The sequence below is a fragment of the Saccoglossus kowalevskii genome, chromosome 21, assembly GCF_978046115.1.
Source record: "Saccoglossus kowalevskii chromosome 21, keSacKowa6.1, whole genome shotgun sequence".
NCBI lineage: Eukaryota > Metazoa > Hemichordata > Enteropneusta > Harrimaniidae > Saccoglossus > Saccoglossus kowalevskii.
The window spans coordinates 5,460,998-5,478,168 of NC_140661.1; the positions used below are offsets into that span (position 1 = coordinate 5,460,998).

The 17,171-nt window shown below is 33.9% G+C and overlaps 1 protein-coding gene across 2 annotated transcripts in view; it reads left to right on the forward strand.

The window, feature by feature from the left end:
- The window catches only part of LOC100369846 (SMAD family member 4), an 89,917-nt gene that overhangs the window by 48,436 nt on the left and 24,310 nt on the right, over positions 1 to 17,171 (forward strand). For both annotated transcript variants that reach the window (XM_085494974.1, XM_085494975.1), the window contains exons 4-5: positions 15,383 to 15,580; positions 16,198 to 16,317. In XM_085494974.1, coding sequence (XP_085351100.1) covers positions 15,383 to 15,580; positions 16,198 to 16,317 — 318 coding nt within the window. The remainder of the gene's footprint in view (positions 1 to 15,382; positions 15,581 to 16,197; positions 16,318 to 17,171) is intronic.

Here is a 17,171-nt window from a genome sequence, read left to right on the forward strand (position 1 = left end):
ACATAGATAATACATGTTAGAATACATGTCCTCAATTGTCTGTGAGTTCCTGAGTCTGTCCGTCTGTCTGTTCGTGTGTCCATCCATACGTGTGTCAGTCTGTCCAGAGTCATATTTCAGAATCCTGTGGACCGATTTCGTTCATTCTTTGCATGTGCCTATTACTTTATGTGGAACTGGCAGCCAGCTTGTTTTTTGAAAATGTTGTATTTTGGACATGCTTTGTCAGTTTTCATTTAAACGTGGTACATATATTATACATGTTAGGATACATGTCCATGACGATTTATTTCGCAATTGGATCAAAGATGGTCGACTGGCAGGTATCTTGTTTTTTTTTTTAAGCGGTATCTTGGACGTGCTCTGTAAGTTTTCATTTAAATTTGGCACATACATGTACTTTATACATGTTAGGATGCATGTCCATGACAATTTGTTTCAAAATCTAGTCAAGGATGGCCGATTGACAGCCATCTGAATTTTTGGCCTTGCTACTATATTTCCACAATTTATGTACCATTTTCATTCGTATTTGGCACACACATCATACATATCAGTGTGTTTCATAATCAGATCAAAGATGGCCGAATAACTGCTGTTTTTATTTTTGGCCATATTACTACTACATGGAACACGTGTTTTGATGTAAATAAACAATCTGTTGTATACGCCATTTGGAACTCAAGTTTCAAGGACACGCTCGCGACTACCCCTCTGCTTTAATATGACGAGCACAAAGAGAACGTTCAAAAATATAATGGGGACTGTGTCATTTTCAATGACTTGTTTGTGAATATTTTTGTCATTTTTGGTAAAAAGTGATATTTTCAACTTCTCGTTAAAAACCTCAAGTCCGATTGCTTTGATATCACATGTATAGGTACTACATGTGAACCTCTCACAGATTTGTTCATTTCGTGATGATATCTTTAATTCTCTGATTTTGGTGAATATTTTTGAAATTTTTGGTAAAAAGCGATATTTTTGATTTCTTGTTGAAAACCGCAAGTCTGATTGCTTTGATATCACATATATAGGTACTACATGTTGACCTCTCTCAGATTTGTTCATTTCGTGATTATATCTTCAATTATCTAATTTTGATGATTATTTTTGTCATTTTTGGCGAAAAGTGATATTTTTGAATTCTCGTTAAAACTGCAAGTCCAGTTGCTTTGATACTATACATATTGTTCATTTTCTAATGATATCTTCTGTTCTTTAATTGAAATGTGCATTGCTAACAGCGGAGCTTTCTCAGCCGACTGGCTGCTTGTTACATTTTCAACTTCTTCTTGAAAACTACAATTCTTATTGCTTTGATACTTGGTGTATATGTATCTTGGGCAAACCTCTCTTAGATTTGTTCCTTTTGTGATGATATCTTTAATTCTCTAATTTTGATGAATATTTTTGTCATTTTTGGTAAAAGTGATATTCCCGATTTCTTGTTAAAAACCGCAAGTCCAATTGCTTTGATATTACATGTATAGGTACTACATGTGGACCACTCTCAGACTTGTACATTTCTTGATGATATCTTCAATTCTCCAATTTTAATGAATATTTATGTAATTTTTGGTAAAAAGTGATATTTTCGACTTCTTGTTAAAAACCTCATGTTCGATTGCTTTGATATTACATTTATAGATACTACATGTGAACCTCTCTCAGATCTGTTCATTTTTGGATGATATTTCTAATTCTTTAATTTTGATGAATATTTATGTCAATTTTGGTAAAAAGTGACATTTTCAAATTCTTGTTGAAAACAGCAAGTCTAATTGCTTTGACACAATATACTATACATATTGTTCATTTTCTAATTATATTTTCTGTTTTTTAATTGGAATGTGCATTGCTAACAGCGGAGCTATATCAGCCGATTGGCTGCTTGTTTAAATTTTTTTTATCAGAATTAAAAAAAATTCAAATTTTCATGACAAATCAAAATAAAAAGAACAATTGAAAAAAATATTAATACCTGCATAAATTACGGAAAATAGATTAACCAAAACTTAAAAAGGCAAAATAATACTTGACTCTACTCCAAATTTCATTCACGTTTCCATAAATCGTACATTAGATTAAAAACATACCGGTATATCGGTTGCATAAATGTCTGTTCATCTCAAATTTTCAGTAATATAATCTAAATTGAACTATTAACAAATCATCATTTATGAATAGTTACTATATGTAACTACTAACACCATTTCTTCTATTGTGGTTGTGGTTACTAAGTAACCGCTCTCTCCAAGGAGCAGGTATCAGATGTTTAACTCCGCTGATTGTAGCTTCATGCATTCTTAGTAATCTTTTAGATACATTGACTTGAACACAAAGACTTGTAATATCTTATTGAGTGTTCACTAGTCAAGATTGTAATACATAATTCAGCATAAAAATGATACATTATTGAATTTTCTTGGTTTCCATGGAAACAGATAAAGTAGACACTGTGTTCAGATCCTGCCTTTTCCACCCTAACAAGTTTGTCCTGTCTTTAGACTAAAATATTTTTGTTGTGAGTCAACAATCAAACTTACTTTTTTATGCAAGAACAATGTTTTATTAAACATAGAGAGTTTTGTCGTGAAAGTTTTGGTACTTGTTATCAAATCAAATCGAAATACAGCAACAGATGGTTGATGGTCGATGGCTGATAACGTTATCTGATATCTCTGATCAGTGGTTATTTTTTTATTCTCCGAAACACTCATAGTAATCAGCAATTCATATCTTCATTCTTTAATAATTAATTTTGTTACTAATGAGAGGAGGTGACCTCATTTGCATATTGATGTATTATTATTTCTGGCACAGTGGAGACCTTCATCTGTTTTACCTAGTGAGTCATAATGTTGTGATTATAAATCCTCCAATCACAAGCTAGCTTTTCACATTTATTGAAACTGTCGTTACACTTGTGTTGATTCGGTGGTTGGGTGTGACATAACCAATCAGGTTGCGTGTATGATTCTGCTAAGCACGTTTCCCACTCGATATTTTTACATAAAATGTTTTTTCAGAATTATCATGCTACTGTGCTCTGATTTTTTTTAATGAAACAATTATACCGAAATGAAATAAATGTTTAATATTCAAATTAGTCACATGACCAAGTATTTTAATGAGAACACTTATTAATTACTTGTTACAAACGAATAATAAATATATCATAGTACAAATGAAGACTTATAAATTGACTTATAATATTAAACAAAATAAAAGAAATAATTCAGAATAAATATTTTGTCAACTTCAGACATTCCACCATTGCTTCCTGCAGTAAAAAAATATTTTTTGATTTTAGTCTTTTTTATCACAAAATCTGTTCTGTTTCCATGGAATTTGCTGTTAAATTCTTATTTGTATGCATATTTAACATTTTTGTTTAAAAAAAAAAGATTTAGAGTAAAAAGTCTAAATGCTTGACTTGTAGTGATTTTTTAGATAGGTTTTGACATTATATTGCTATATACACTGAAATTCACCTTATAATTGAACGTTGTTAGATAGGATATATGATACCGTAATTGTTGTGGTTCTCACAATACTAGAAGAAACAGTCTGTCAGACTTTTCAAACTCAATTTAGTAACCTATAAAGAGGCATCTCCATTCAAACCTAATCCCACAACGAATTTATTACAATGGATGACAAAAGATAGAATAAACAACATAAACAATAGTGTCCCATGATTCCTTGGTGTAATCCCTGGGTTTGGCAGATTCCTCTTTAACTCGTAGACATATGCTCAAAAAACGTGTTCATTCGACATCATTACACATTACGCTATGGACAGATGATGTCAGTTGGGTAAAAAAAAAAATGTGACAATCGTTATCAGTTGGTTTAAATTGAAAGGGGGCGTATCTCCATAAAAACGACAATGGAATACTAGCTAGTCTTGTTTCCAAACAAAGTTATGATGTAAGTTTATTGTTAGTTTTAAATTAGATCTCTGAATTTCAAAATTATGCAAATGTATGCTCTGAAACATACACAAGAAATTATAACATGGGTCAAGCAGTTATCCAATCAATGATGTGATTCAGGTCATTCATAGAGCCAACTACAGTAACTCAAGAATTTTTAGCATATGTAGCGCGTCTGGTGATTTCTGAGGTCTTTGCAATCTGATGTTTCTTTTCATCTGTGTTCGCCAAGAGAAAGTTACAACGTGGCGTCTTGTGATTTCTGAGGTCTTTCCAATCTAATGTTTCTCTCCATCAGCGTTCGCTAAAGGAAAGTTACGAACCTTGTCTTGAAATGCATTACTTTTTCTCTCCACACGCAGTAGTTACGCTGTCATAAGTAAATGATTGAAGTTAGATTTTTGATCACTGCTATCATTCCTGATGTTTGTTACCATGGGTTACAGAAGAAGTACAATCAACGCTGAGATGATAATGTACTGTAGTGAACATAAATTATTTAATAAGTGACACAGTTTGCTACACGTTTTACTTTAAATTAGCAAATTGAAAAGATATTTACTATGTTTTGATCGTGGTCATTCGTAGGAGTTTGAAGTGAGAACAAATGACTGATGACTGGTAATGACTGATTTTCTGATTTTTTTGGGGGGGGGGATAGTTTCTGTGGTTTAGGATCACTTCCATAGTTTGTTAACACATTACAAAGAGCAACATCAACTTTATAGTCAGTTGCTATAGAAACTGTATACCTTAAAATGGTGGGAAAACAGCACAAATAAATAGAATACTACCGCTGTAAATAATTGTTGGCATTTCATTTTTTGGGTATATAAATCAAGTTCACCATGTCTCCATAAAACTTATGTTCTTGGATTGTTCTGCCAGCACAGAGCATGCTTGCCCTGAGGTTGTGTAATCTGATTTGCACACACTGCTTTGGCTAGGAGACTGTTGACAATCTCTGTCAGATGATTGGAAGGGGCCTCGCCATCTGGAACCTGTCTGAATAAAAATGAAAACGATATTAGTGATTCAGTGAGCTGCGTTAATTCCCGTTGTCTACAAGTGTATGCATCACATTAATGGCATCATTTTACTAAATTTTCCGAGACATGGTATACTGGGAATGAACTAAAAGACAGACATGTAGAAAACACTGTAATGTAATACTAATACCAATGTTTTTAATATTTTAAGAAGTAATGTGTATGGTATTTATTTCCTGTGTAAGATACATTCACCATTTTTTTTTTCACTCGTAAGTCAGTTTTGCTGGGGGACAGATTTATACAAGTAAATTAAAACCCCAACATTTAGTTTTGATCGGCCTGACATTTATTTTGCAATTCTGTATGCTTGGATCACTCATAATGTGCCATGTGGTGATCATCTTGGTGAACTGAAAACAGTGAAAGTAATATATTAATTTCAGTTTTTATTCTAAATGTTTCAAATATCAGTGAATGTGATTTAAATTTTTTTGACAGATAATAATAACAAATAATTTCCGCATGAAGCCTTAACACCCACCCTAGTAACATTTCATATTGTATCTAAGTAGTAGATAACAATTTATAAAACTTCATTTATTGACAGGAATTCATTTGTGGTTGTGTTTTATTCCTAAAATATCACAATGAACGTTTCAGCATTTTAACTTTCTTGCCCAATTTTCTCTGTACTTTATTCTTATATTCTTCAAAGGGCACAGCACCATGAGTAATGGTAGAAAACTAAACTTAGATTTAATGTGGACTATTGGGAGACACAATGTCTGAGCCTGGGGCATGCTTTGTACATTTCTCAATTAGTTCAGATTTCCAAAACTAAATATATTCTGAAAATGTGGACATGTTGTCAGAAAACCTTGCTACAGCAAATGTTTTCTTCAAATAATGTCAATGCCACTAAAAATGTTCACCACCCCTATTATTAATGTACAGTTGATTGAGGAATTGTTTATTTGAGTAGACATCTTATGGTGTTTGCTGCCAAATTATGCATGGTTCACCTTCAATTGCCAAAACAATGCTAGACTATCAGCTCATTCACAAATGGTATTCATTGGTTTTGTTTTTGCAAAATCAAGGCAAACTTATCTTGTGTGCTTCTCATGGAGGAGCAATAAAAATATGGTTGACCACTTAAAGATCCCCCTCTAATATTGGGGTACGGGAAACAGAATTTAGTGTCAAATGCAATCTCAACAATAAAGATTGGTCAATAATAAAATTAAATCTGTCTTGTTATACATGAAACTCCATCTGTACCAATTACTGGGTACAGTACTTTTATTTCATCAGGGCCATATGAAGGCACCCGCTCCCTACATCACCATCTCATTCATACCACAACCCCCACCCAAGGGCCAAGTGGACACACCCTCTGTCTACACCACCACCCCATAAGGCCAAGTACAAGCACCCTATGCCTACACCACAACCTCATTCACACAACCTAACCCATGTGACAAATAGAAACACCCTCTGTCGACAGCACCACCACCACCTATCTGAGGGCCAAGTCTCCCACCTACCCCATTCAAGGGGCAAGTGGAAATCTCTGCCTAAACAAACAAGGGCATTGCAGGTAACAAAACATGCTTTCATCGTTGAGTTGTGAGATCAATGTACTTCTATGTTTTCTGTAATGGCAGGTTATTTCAAAATATCTCCACTATATTGATTTCAAACTAAACAGTCATTTCCTTTCAAACAATCTTGCCGTTTGCTTTGAAATTAAACAAGCCGTTTTCAGTGAAAATTCCAAAATTTGTAAAATTTCTCTGGGATCCTACGACACTAAGTGTCAGTGACTTCTGTCTTCACAAATGCTAAAAAAAACATCAAATTATAAACATTCCTAGCTGGGTTTACAGTATTTTTTTGCAATCTGCACAATTTACATAAAGTGGTTGTGAAAGTGACGAACATTGTGCAAATATTAAAATCTAAAAAATTATAGTTTGTTTTAAATTTTAGTGGGAATTACAATGTTCAAAGTATGAATATTGACGAACAATGAGTTTGATATTTAGTTGCATCGTCACGGCAACATGTACTGTTGATTTCAGAAAATCACATTAGTTTGATCTTGACATTTAAGAAGTAGAAATTGCAGAACATCAAGCAGATTGTTGTCACGGTTATTGCTCATCAGCGGCATCCAGTAACAAAAACTGCCAATCAGTGTGGTGACTTAAAATCTCTGAAGCGATTTTGTGGAGGTAAATGTCGAATGAATAGACTGAGAACTCTCTAGTGAGGTACTGCCCAGAGGAACGTCTCATCAAGCAAGGAAAATATGGAGGGAAATTATCAGTTGTCTGATTTTATCCCCATTTATAAAATTGTGGCTTTTGGCAAATTTGATATCATTGAGAATAAATGATGAAATACGTTTCTTTTGCATGGATCAAGTATCATGCAGGCTGTTCTCTTCTACATCCTCACCCATGTGGATTTTCTTCATACTGTTGATAATTATTTTGAATTAGACTTCATTTAATTACCATGACAACATGTATGAATAATTATAAGTATATTTATAATCAATATAATTGTTTGTTTTTCTATCTCTGTTTGTATTTCACAAATTTCAAAATCACGCTCTTCATCCATGATATCCCACAATGCAATGCACAATCAAAGCCCACTTCCTTCTAGCCTGAGATAATCCATTAATCCAGCAAGTTTTAACGTTCTTGTTTTCTGAATCTAGGAACAGGTGGTGAAGATTTTTAATACAAAAATCTGATTTTTTTATCACCACTAAATGTTTTTTTTTTGGAATAATTATTGAATGTTAATCATTAATGTTGTATGGCACCATTTCATTCCACTTCATAGATTCCCACATAGTTATTTTATACTTCCATGTGATTTCCCTATGACTTCTATAGTACAACTCTAATCCTTGTCTGCTCAACTTGTTCATATAAGAGCTAAAAATATTCAAAAGTTTTGCCAGGAAATTGTTTGTGCCCAAAAATCTCAAAATAAATTTTAATAAATATAATTCTCATTAACAGAAAAACAAGAAAAAAATTGTATCAGTTAAGATTTTTTAAAAAACACTAATGACTTTTGCAAAAGTTGCTTTTATTAGAAAATTAGTTTGTTATTCTATTCTTTTGTGTAAACTTGATCACTATCATCAGAGGGGTACGGACAGTAAATAGAATAGCAATGTTATCTTTAACAAAGATCAGTTTTTCATGTATAATTTATGACAATTATGCATGTCTAATTTTAGCATATGAACTTCGTCATTATAGGGACGATCTTTGCTTCTGGTGATAGATTTATTTGTGCCAAACACTTTGTGAACTGAGATGAACATTTTTTAGAGATGTCTCAAATTACATGAGAACACAATGCTTGGAGAGTGTCATTACAGTGTGTTAGTAACTACTTGCAGTGATTTGATATAATGCCAAGTTATACGAGTCAACCCTTTGTATATATCATGTACATTTGAGTTTGTGGGTGCTGGCATAGACAGTTATGTAGGATGGGGCGAGTATGATTGTGTAGGATGTGGTTGTTGTGACTGATGGGGGTTTGGGATGTGGTTGGGGTGACTGGGGGTTTGGTTGTGTGGGGTATGGTGGTTGTAGACTTACATAGATGGGATATGGTGGTTTGACTGTGGGATGTGGTTGTGATTGTGGGGATGACAGATGGGATGGGATGTGGTTGGGGTGACTGGGGGTTTGGTTGTGTGGGGTATGGTGGTTGTAGACTTACATAGATGGGATATGGTGGTTTGACTGTGTGGGATGTGGTTGTGATTGTGGGGATGACATATGGGATGGGATGTGGTTGGGGTGACTGGGGGTTTGGTTGTGTGGGGTATGGTGGTTGTAGACTTACATAGATGGGATATGGTGGTTTGACTGTGTGGGATGTGGTTGTAATGGTGGGGATGACAGATGGGATGGATGTGGGGGACTGGGGAAGTGTGTTGTATGTGGTGGTAGGGCTGACTTGGGATGAGATGTGACAGGGTTGGATTGTGTGATGGTGGGATGGGATGGAATGGAATGTGGGGACTTGGGAAGTGTGTTGTATGTGGTGGTAGGGCTGACTTTTGGGATGAGATGTGGTTGGGATGACTAGAGGATGGATTGTGTGGGGTGTGGTGGTAGGGCTGATAGATAGGGTTGGATTTTGTGGGATGCAATGATGGTTGAACTGACATAAATGGGATGGGATGTAGTTAGCTGGGATGTTGGGAGGGGGCTGACAGGTGAGAAGGGGATGTGATTGAATAGATGTTTGGTTGTATGGGATGGGATAGGTATTGTTTGGATGGTTATGACTTGGATGGGTGGGAGATGAGTGTTTGTTACAATGCCAAGTGAGAAATTAGTAGTAACCTCACAACTAAATAAAAAGTCACTTCTAGAATATTTTCTTTTTCACACGTAGAGTAAAAGAGATACAATTATAGGGTCACTTTTAGTTCTTTTATTTAAACAGAATTTGTTTCCATGTCAGAACCTCTAAATTGTACTGAATTTCTACTATGATGGCTGAGTACATTACGCATCAACTCTAAATATCAATAACTTTGTGGTCTATGATATTGACATGCATCTTAGTAAGATCTGCTTCCTTCAGCTTTTTCCTTCATATATACTGCAGTGTCAGTTTAAAATCTCAGCATATGTTTTGGTATCTATAATTTGCGTTGGAGAGTTAGCCTGGCAGCTAATTGCTATGACGATGATAATAACTAATCATGTGACGGTCTGTTGCTATTATGATGGCAAATCTGGCTGCAAGCATCTCTTGTAGCCAACCAGCGACAGTAGCGTATGATGGAGACAACACTCCTGCTTCATCTTTTCTTGTGCTAGCCTCTTTCCAATTTCACACTGATTTGTCAGTGAAAATAACACGGGGAAAATGAGAGAACCGGCCAATAACTGTGATGGTGGGCACACACAGAGACGCTACTGTCCATACGCTCGCACAAGTTGTAAGAAATCTCGTCCCTTGTCTCATCAAAATGATTTAAATGTCGCAGCTGCAGTATCGGCACTCTACTGCAATAGCTACCAGTCTTATTGGTTCTATGAAGAAGTCACAGGTATTTTTATTTAATAGTTGCTTTTTTTAATCAACAATGGCAATTTTTGAAGCATCTATGTTTGTCTTGTTGAAAAAGATAGAATTTCATAGACTTTTGTTTGAAAAGATTTTCATTTATTTTCCCTACAGACTACATACATGCTCTGTGATTATTTCTTAACAAGCTGAGCGTAATTTGTTTTGATAGTTGATTTTTAGATTGGATGTCGCTGACTAAAAGAATTGTCACCATCATTATAATTGTAGTCAGTATTTTTCGTTAATATAATAGCAAGGGCACGTTCTGAGAAGTATTCTTTGCTCTGACTTAAACAAAGCACATGTAGTATAATTATGTTCCGTCTTTCTGGTCAATACAAACCTTTTTAAATCCAACCCTGCTTAAAGTGGAAGCATGTGTAAACTTTATTTCTAAACGAAACCATGTGTAAACTATTCTGATTGTTACTTCTAGTCTTGATAAACTTGATAAACACTGTATCTATAACAAAAGGGAAATTGTAATTTATCTTATTATGTTATGCCCAATAGTACAAACAACAAGGAATGTCAATAGTTTAGGGTATAACCAAGCACACAACTATCATAAATTTGTCTCAGTAATGAGTTTATACCTATTACGCAAACATTTTCAAGGTGGCACAATTTATTAAAGATGAAATATGGATGAGAACATGGAGCTTTTTAGCTCCATGATGAGAAGGAGTAATTATCAATATTTTTGTTTAATACCCGTATACAGATGGATACATTGACTATGATTTATCATGAAGTGAAAACTGTTTTTGTAGAACACATCTGAGTATTTGTTCAATGAAACAACACAACTCTGTGTGCACTGGTTGTTTTAGTACGTACATTAACATTCACTACATACGTAATAGTGGTTTTGATTTTTCATCTCAGGAGTACTGCTGTGTGTCCTGATTCGTTCATGTTAAATCATAGTTCAATTTAGTCTAAGTATCAATGAACAATTTTAGAAAATCTATAAGTAGCAAACAATGCCTAAAAATAATTACAGATGTTTTGTAATTTTTTTTAATTTTTTTTAATTTTTTTTTATTTTTTTTATTGCTAATGAATTTTGTTAAAATGAAATTTTATATTTTGATGCTTTACCATTGTCCAATTCATATTGTTTTTTATTTTTTTTTTGGTAACTTTTTCTGATTTACTTTCCAATGTTAGTGTTGTGCCAGTAAATAGATGTTACATTAATTTACAACAAGGGCAATTTTGTGTTAAATGTTCACTCCTATTGGTTGTTGTTGTTACAAATGCTGTTTTTGAGCCATAATCTCATAATTTTAAAATTTTTGTTATATGGCATACTACATGTATTTAGCGAAAAAACAAACAAAAAAAAACTAGGAAAAGGACATTGGTCTATTTTTTAAATGTAAAACGCTGGTAAAACTTCAATTCTGTGGAACTAAAGGCAGGAAGGTTGATGCATTCTCTCACCATCTGTACTTGCTATACAATCAACAAAGTTTTCCAGGCATCAGCAAGATGACTACTTTCTCATGCTTACAGTGTCATGTAACATGACTTTAAGTAATTTTTTTTTAGAACAGAAAGCGAATGTTACAGAGCGCAGTGTAGAAATGCTTACAGGCATAAAGATTAGTTTCTCCCTGTATGTACAATAGCAGCCACTAAAGAGACGGATGTATTTGGTAATTTCTTTTAGGAACTTTAATGGAATAAAGACACGCTGCTGGGAGTATTTAGTTGTATTCTTTCAATTTCTTTCTTCTTTGTTTGAGATGTAAACTTAAATCAGTAAGAGATTCTTAAGAACATGTACATGAAATCAAACACAGGCATTGACGCTGAGGGTCGACGTCCTTTCTACACCGATCTGATGCATATCGTGCAAGGAGTGCAGGGAGTTTGTTCGAATGTCTCATAGTCGTCAGTTGGCACATATTTTACAAATATAATGAATTGTTTAAGTTATTTCTTTACTAAATAATTCTAAATTAAACTTGTAAATATTGTATAAATAAAACTAGCCCTAAAATTGCATAAATCTGCATTTTACGCTGCTAGTTTCTGGTTTGGAAGGCATTCTACGTGTGATTTTATTGCTGTCAAGTACGTTCTATTTCAAGCTAGTTAAAATTACACAGGAAGTTTCAAACTTTAAACACAAATTTTATTATCATTATTATGTGTTAGTTTCTGGTGTTCCACAGATTTAATTATGTATGACATTAAAATTTCACTCACTAAACAATATTTCACTAAAATATGTGATTAAATTGTGAAAAAAAAAAACAAGCTTTGTGTCGAAACACTAGTGTAAAGAGGCAGTGGAGCATTTTTTTAGCCATAATCTGCCAGTAAGGCATCATACATTTGTATAACACAGGTCTGTGCTGAGAAAGTGCTTCTTATGACAACACAATGTAAAGCAGGGCTTAAAATTTACTAAAGCCATGAGTGATTTTTTAGATATGTCACCTGAATGTATTCATAGCCTTCAATATTTTCTTTACATTTTAACCAATCGAAGGCATTTTTAGAAATTTTGTTTCTGAATTTGGATGTCTTAGGATAACCAAAGCCTTTGAATACTATGTAGATTTGTTATTCATCATGCTTGCAATCTCACAGTAAACCCAGAAAATATATTAGTGTTTTTGGTCGTCATAGTTACCAGTTAAAATTACGCATCACAGCAATTTTTAGCTCTGCTGTCGACAAAGTCGACACAGCGGAGTTGTTCATATCACTGATTGTCCGTCGTCTGTCGTCAACTTTACATTTCAACTTCTTCTTCGAAACCGCAAGTCAGAATTTTTTCATATTTGATATGCAAGTACCTTGGATGGTTCTTTCTCAGATTTGTTCATTTCATGTCAAAATCTCAAATTCTCTAATTTTGATGAATATTTTTGTTATTTTGATATTTTCGACTTCTTGTTAAAAACAGCAAGTCCAATTGCTTTGATATTACATATATAGGTACTACATGTGGACCTCTCTCAGATTTGTTCATTTCGTGATGATATATTTACTTCTCTAATTTTGGTGAATATTTTTGTCATTTTGGGTAAAAAGTGATATTTTCGACTTCTTGTTAAAAACCGCAAGTCCGATTGTTTTTATATTACATTTATAGGTACTACATGTGCACCTCTTTCAGACTTGTTAATTTCGTGGTGATATCTTCAATTATCTAATTTTGATGATTATTTTTGTCATTTTTGGTGAAAAGTGAAATTTTTGAATTCTTGTTGAAAACAGCAAGTCCCATTGCATTGATACTATGCATATTGTTCATTTTCTAATGATATCTTCTGTTCTTTAATTGCCATGTGCATTGCTAACAGCGGAGCTATCTCAGCCGACTGGCTGCTTGTTTGAAGGTTTTTTACATAAATTAATATAAAAAAAAATGAAAAATTTCATGAATAATCTAAACAGAAGCACCAATGACAATATTAAATCAAAAAACTCTACCAAAATTTTGGAAAACAAATAGACTTGAAACTTTTATTGTGTTCTTTTGTCAATTCATCCAAAATATACAATATACATATATTTGTAAAACTTGTTTTATTTGGCCAAAAAAATGGCCTAGTTTTGTTTTAAAATAATACTTCTCTCTGATATACCCCCAGGTTGGTTAATTGTGTTTTTTCAATACAACAAAAGAATGTCATTTTTCTCACAAGTATATTTTAATAGTACGGCAGATGGATTTGCTTTGGATTTACCCTTGCAACCTTCTCAAGAATGGCTTATGTCTTACCACGTATGTCTTGCCATAGGTCTTGTTTTCCAGCAAGTGTCAATTACACCTAAGGTTGGTGGGTTAGCCAAGATCTTCAGAATACCATAGTTTTCTCTATTAAAAGTGTATCTCAAACACACAGAAAACTAGAGCTATATTTTATGCAGGGTCATTAAAATAATAAAATAATTTTTAATTTAATCATAAACTAAAAGCCTCTACTCAACATGTTTGTAGCACGAGGTGTGTGTGTGTGGGGGGGGGGGGGGGTTTACAGTATATGGGTGTTCTCTGTATTTTTTTTTAGTTTTAGTAAATGTAATAACAGAAAACCGATATACTACGGTAAATTCATCTTGTAATTTTAATTTTTAGTAAAATTTGAAGAAAACAATTTCAATTTACTACATTTAGTTTGATGTGTATATACTTCATTTGTTACATTGTTATTACCTTGCAATTTATATTCATTTTCGTGTTTTTTTTTAAATTGTTAAATATTTAGCGGTAAAGAAAAAACAAGTGAAAGGTCGTTGGTCTATTTTTTAAATGTAAAAAGCTGGTAAAACTGCAATTCTGTGGAACTAAAGGCAGGAAGGTTGATGCATTCTCTCACCATCTGTACTTGCTATACAATCAACAAAGTTTTCCAGGCATCAGCAAGATGACTACTTTCTCATCCTTGCAGTGTCATGTAACATGACTTTAAGTAAAACAGAAAAAGCATAGAGTAATTTGAAATTTACATAGATTCAGCACTTTATGCTCACTAAAAACTTGGAAAAAAACATAGTTTTTCAATCCCCACTAGATACATGTACATGTATGAATTCTCATGTCAACATGCAATGTTATGGGACAACCAAATCAAACATTTTTTTCCCAATAAGATTAAACAAATAACTTTATTCAATATTGTAGTGAAGTGATATTTGCACAGTTGTGAAGCAAAATGTGGCACTTTGCGTTGTATATCACTGTATTGCGTTCTCCTATTCAGAGATTGATGGCAGAAACTTTTAACAAATTACTGTCCTCATGAGCTGATGTAGCGCCCTCTATGACCAACTAGGCAAATTTTTATTTTTTAAATGTATTTTGGTGATTAGTAACAGTCGCCACATTTATAAAACACATAAATGCAGTATATGTCATATGTCACATTAATAAATGTGTATTAAATATTTCCACACATACAATGTAGCTGATTATTAACCAATCACAGCTTCTATAGCTGACAACCTGAATATTAACCAATCATAGCTTGCTATAGCCGACAGCCTGATTATCAGCCAATCACAGCTCACTATAGCAGACTACGTGATTATTAACCAATCACAGCTCACTATAGCAGACAACCTGATTATTAACCAATCACAGCTTACTAAAGCTGACAACCTGATTATCAGCCAATCACAGCTCACTATAGCTGACAACTTGATTATCAGCCAATCACAGCTTGCTATAGCTGACAACCTGATTATCAGCCAATCACAGCTACCTATAGCAGACAACCTGATTATTAACCAATCACAGCTCACTATACAACTACATGTATACAGCTATTGACCAGTCATTTTTTTTGTTTACAGGCCCACCTAGTAGACTTGTGAAAGATGAATTTGTACACGAGTGTGTACAAGTCGAGGGCGCTCCCACGGGTAGTAACGGCTCTTTACAGACTATACAACACCCTGCTGTACAGCAGACTCAGCTACCTCACCCTCCTCCCACACAGAGTGATGGTTATCCCAACAGACCAACAATATTACCTCCACCACACACGACTGGTAAGGGTTCCTGGTGTTAACATTATCTATCTTGTCTTTTTCATCCTCACATCAACCACACACACAGTAGGGGGTCAAAGGTCAAATGTGTGTATTAATGAGCCTGATAGTTAATGCCAATTGGTTTGATCATGTCACATGATAATTATGACTGCTGATGATTGGACGTGTAATATGCATCAAGCCTACATCTATACAATATACATTGCTTATTATGTATATTTTGGTGTGTTTGTGCTAAATATATTGTAAGATCTTTAACCTTTTCACCACCAGACTTTCTCACCCATATTTTTTTCTACTATTTTCTTGTATTCTTCAATATTTCTGGATATGAACCCTGATTTTGGAGCCAACAGACAAAATTTGAGTAAAATTTCAGTTTTAATTTAAAAAATTTGGTCATTTTTTGTATCAATCTTCTGAAGAAAAATGCAGACTGTAAATTGTGAATTTGTGATGAAAAGAGGAAACTGGTGGTGAAAGGGTTATCTTTTGTTCATTGTTTTTGTCATCTTGTATTACACTGTTCTATCTTAACACTGTCATCAAAAAGTTATACACAACAAAAACAAAACAGTCAATTGAGATATATATGACTCTTATTTTATCTGCAGATCATGTTGGCAGCCCACCTGGACAACCAGTACCTACCAATTCATTGGCTGGGTCAAATGGCTTTATTGGTCCTGACCCAATGCAGCCAAGCCTGTCCCATATGGAGCATAATATACCAAGTGAGAACACTTCCTGGTGTGCCCTAGTTTTTGCATGGCTAACGTTTCATCGAACCCTCTTTATTGCAGTTTGTTTCTTGTCGCTGCTTTCTGCTATTACTCTCTTGCCACTGTTCGTAGTGTGTGACCTTGTTTTAATACCGATTCATATTTGTCCTTTCTATTCTATCACCTTCAGACTATAGCTTGCATTGTTTTTCATCATTCTGCTTATTTGCTAAGCCTAAGGCCAAAAAAGGTTTTGCTTCTTGTAGTCATGTGAGTCAGTTTGAAACTGCACGATATCCACCACCATCTCTCGTCTGATATAAAAAAAACAGGAGTTTTTGTTCATTTGACATTGTTTCTCAGACATGCCTGGACGTTTCTGTCATTTTGGAACAGATTTTGGCGTAACCCAATTTCATTCAAACTTGCTACATACTTACATTGATTGATTTCTGACTTTGATGTATTCAAATTGTCCATATTCAGACTTTATACATCATAAACTAAATAACTCACAAGAATAATTTAATATCTTGTTTATGAATTTTTTGGTGATATTTTACTCAAAATAAAATGTTTCAACATTCCTGTCATGGTTTTATGAAATTTGCATATTGTCACTAAACTTCATGGTAATAAAAAGCATACCTTAGGAATTTGTGTCTGGTTGGGTTTTTTTTTTACAGTACATGTTAGCAGATATTAAGAATGGGGTCATGTGACCTTGTTAATGCGTAAATGTAATTCCAAAAAATTGTAGATACATGCACAGTATACTGCCGAGTAGATAATAACAATAATATTGTTGAAGGATGATAAGTGAGTGTGCCCCTAGCAAACATGATTGGCTTCTTTTCTTGACCAAT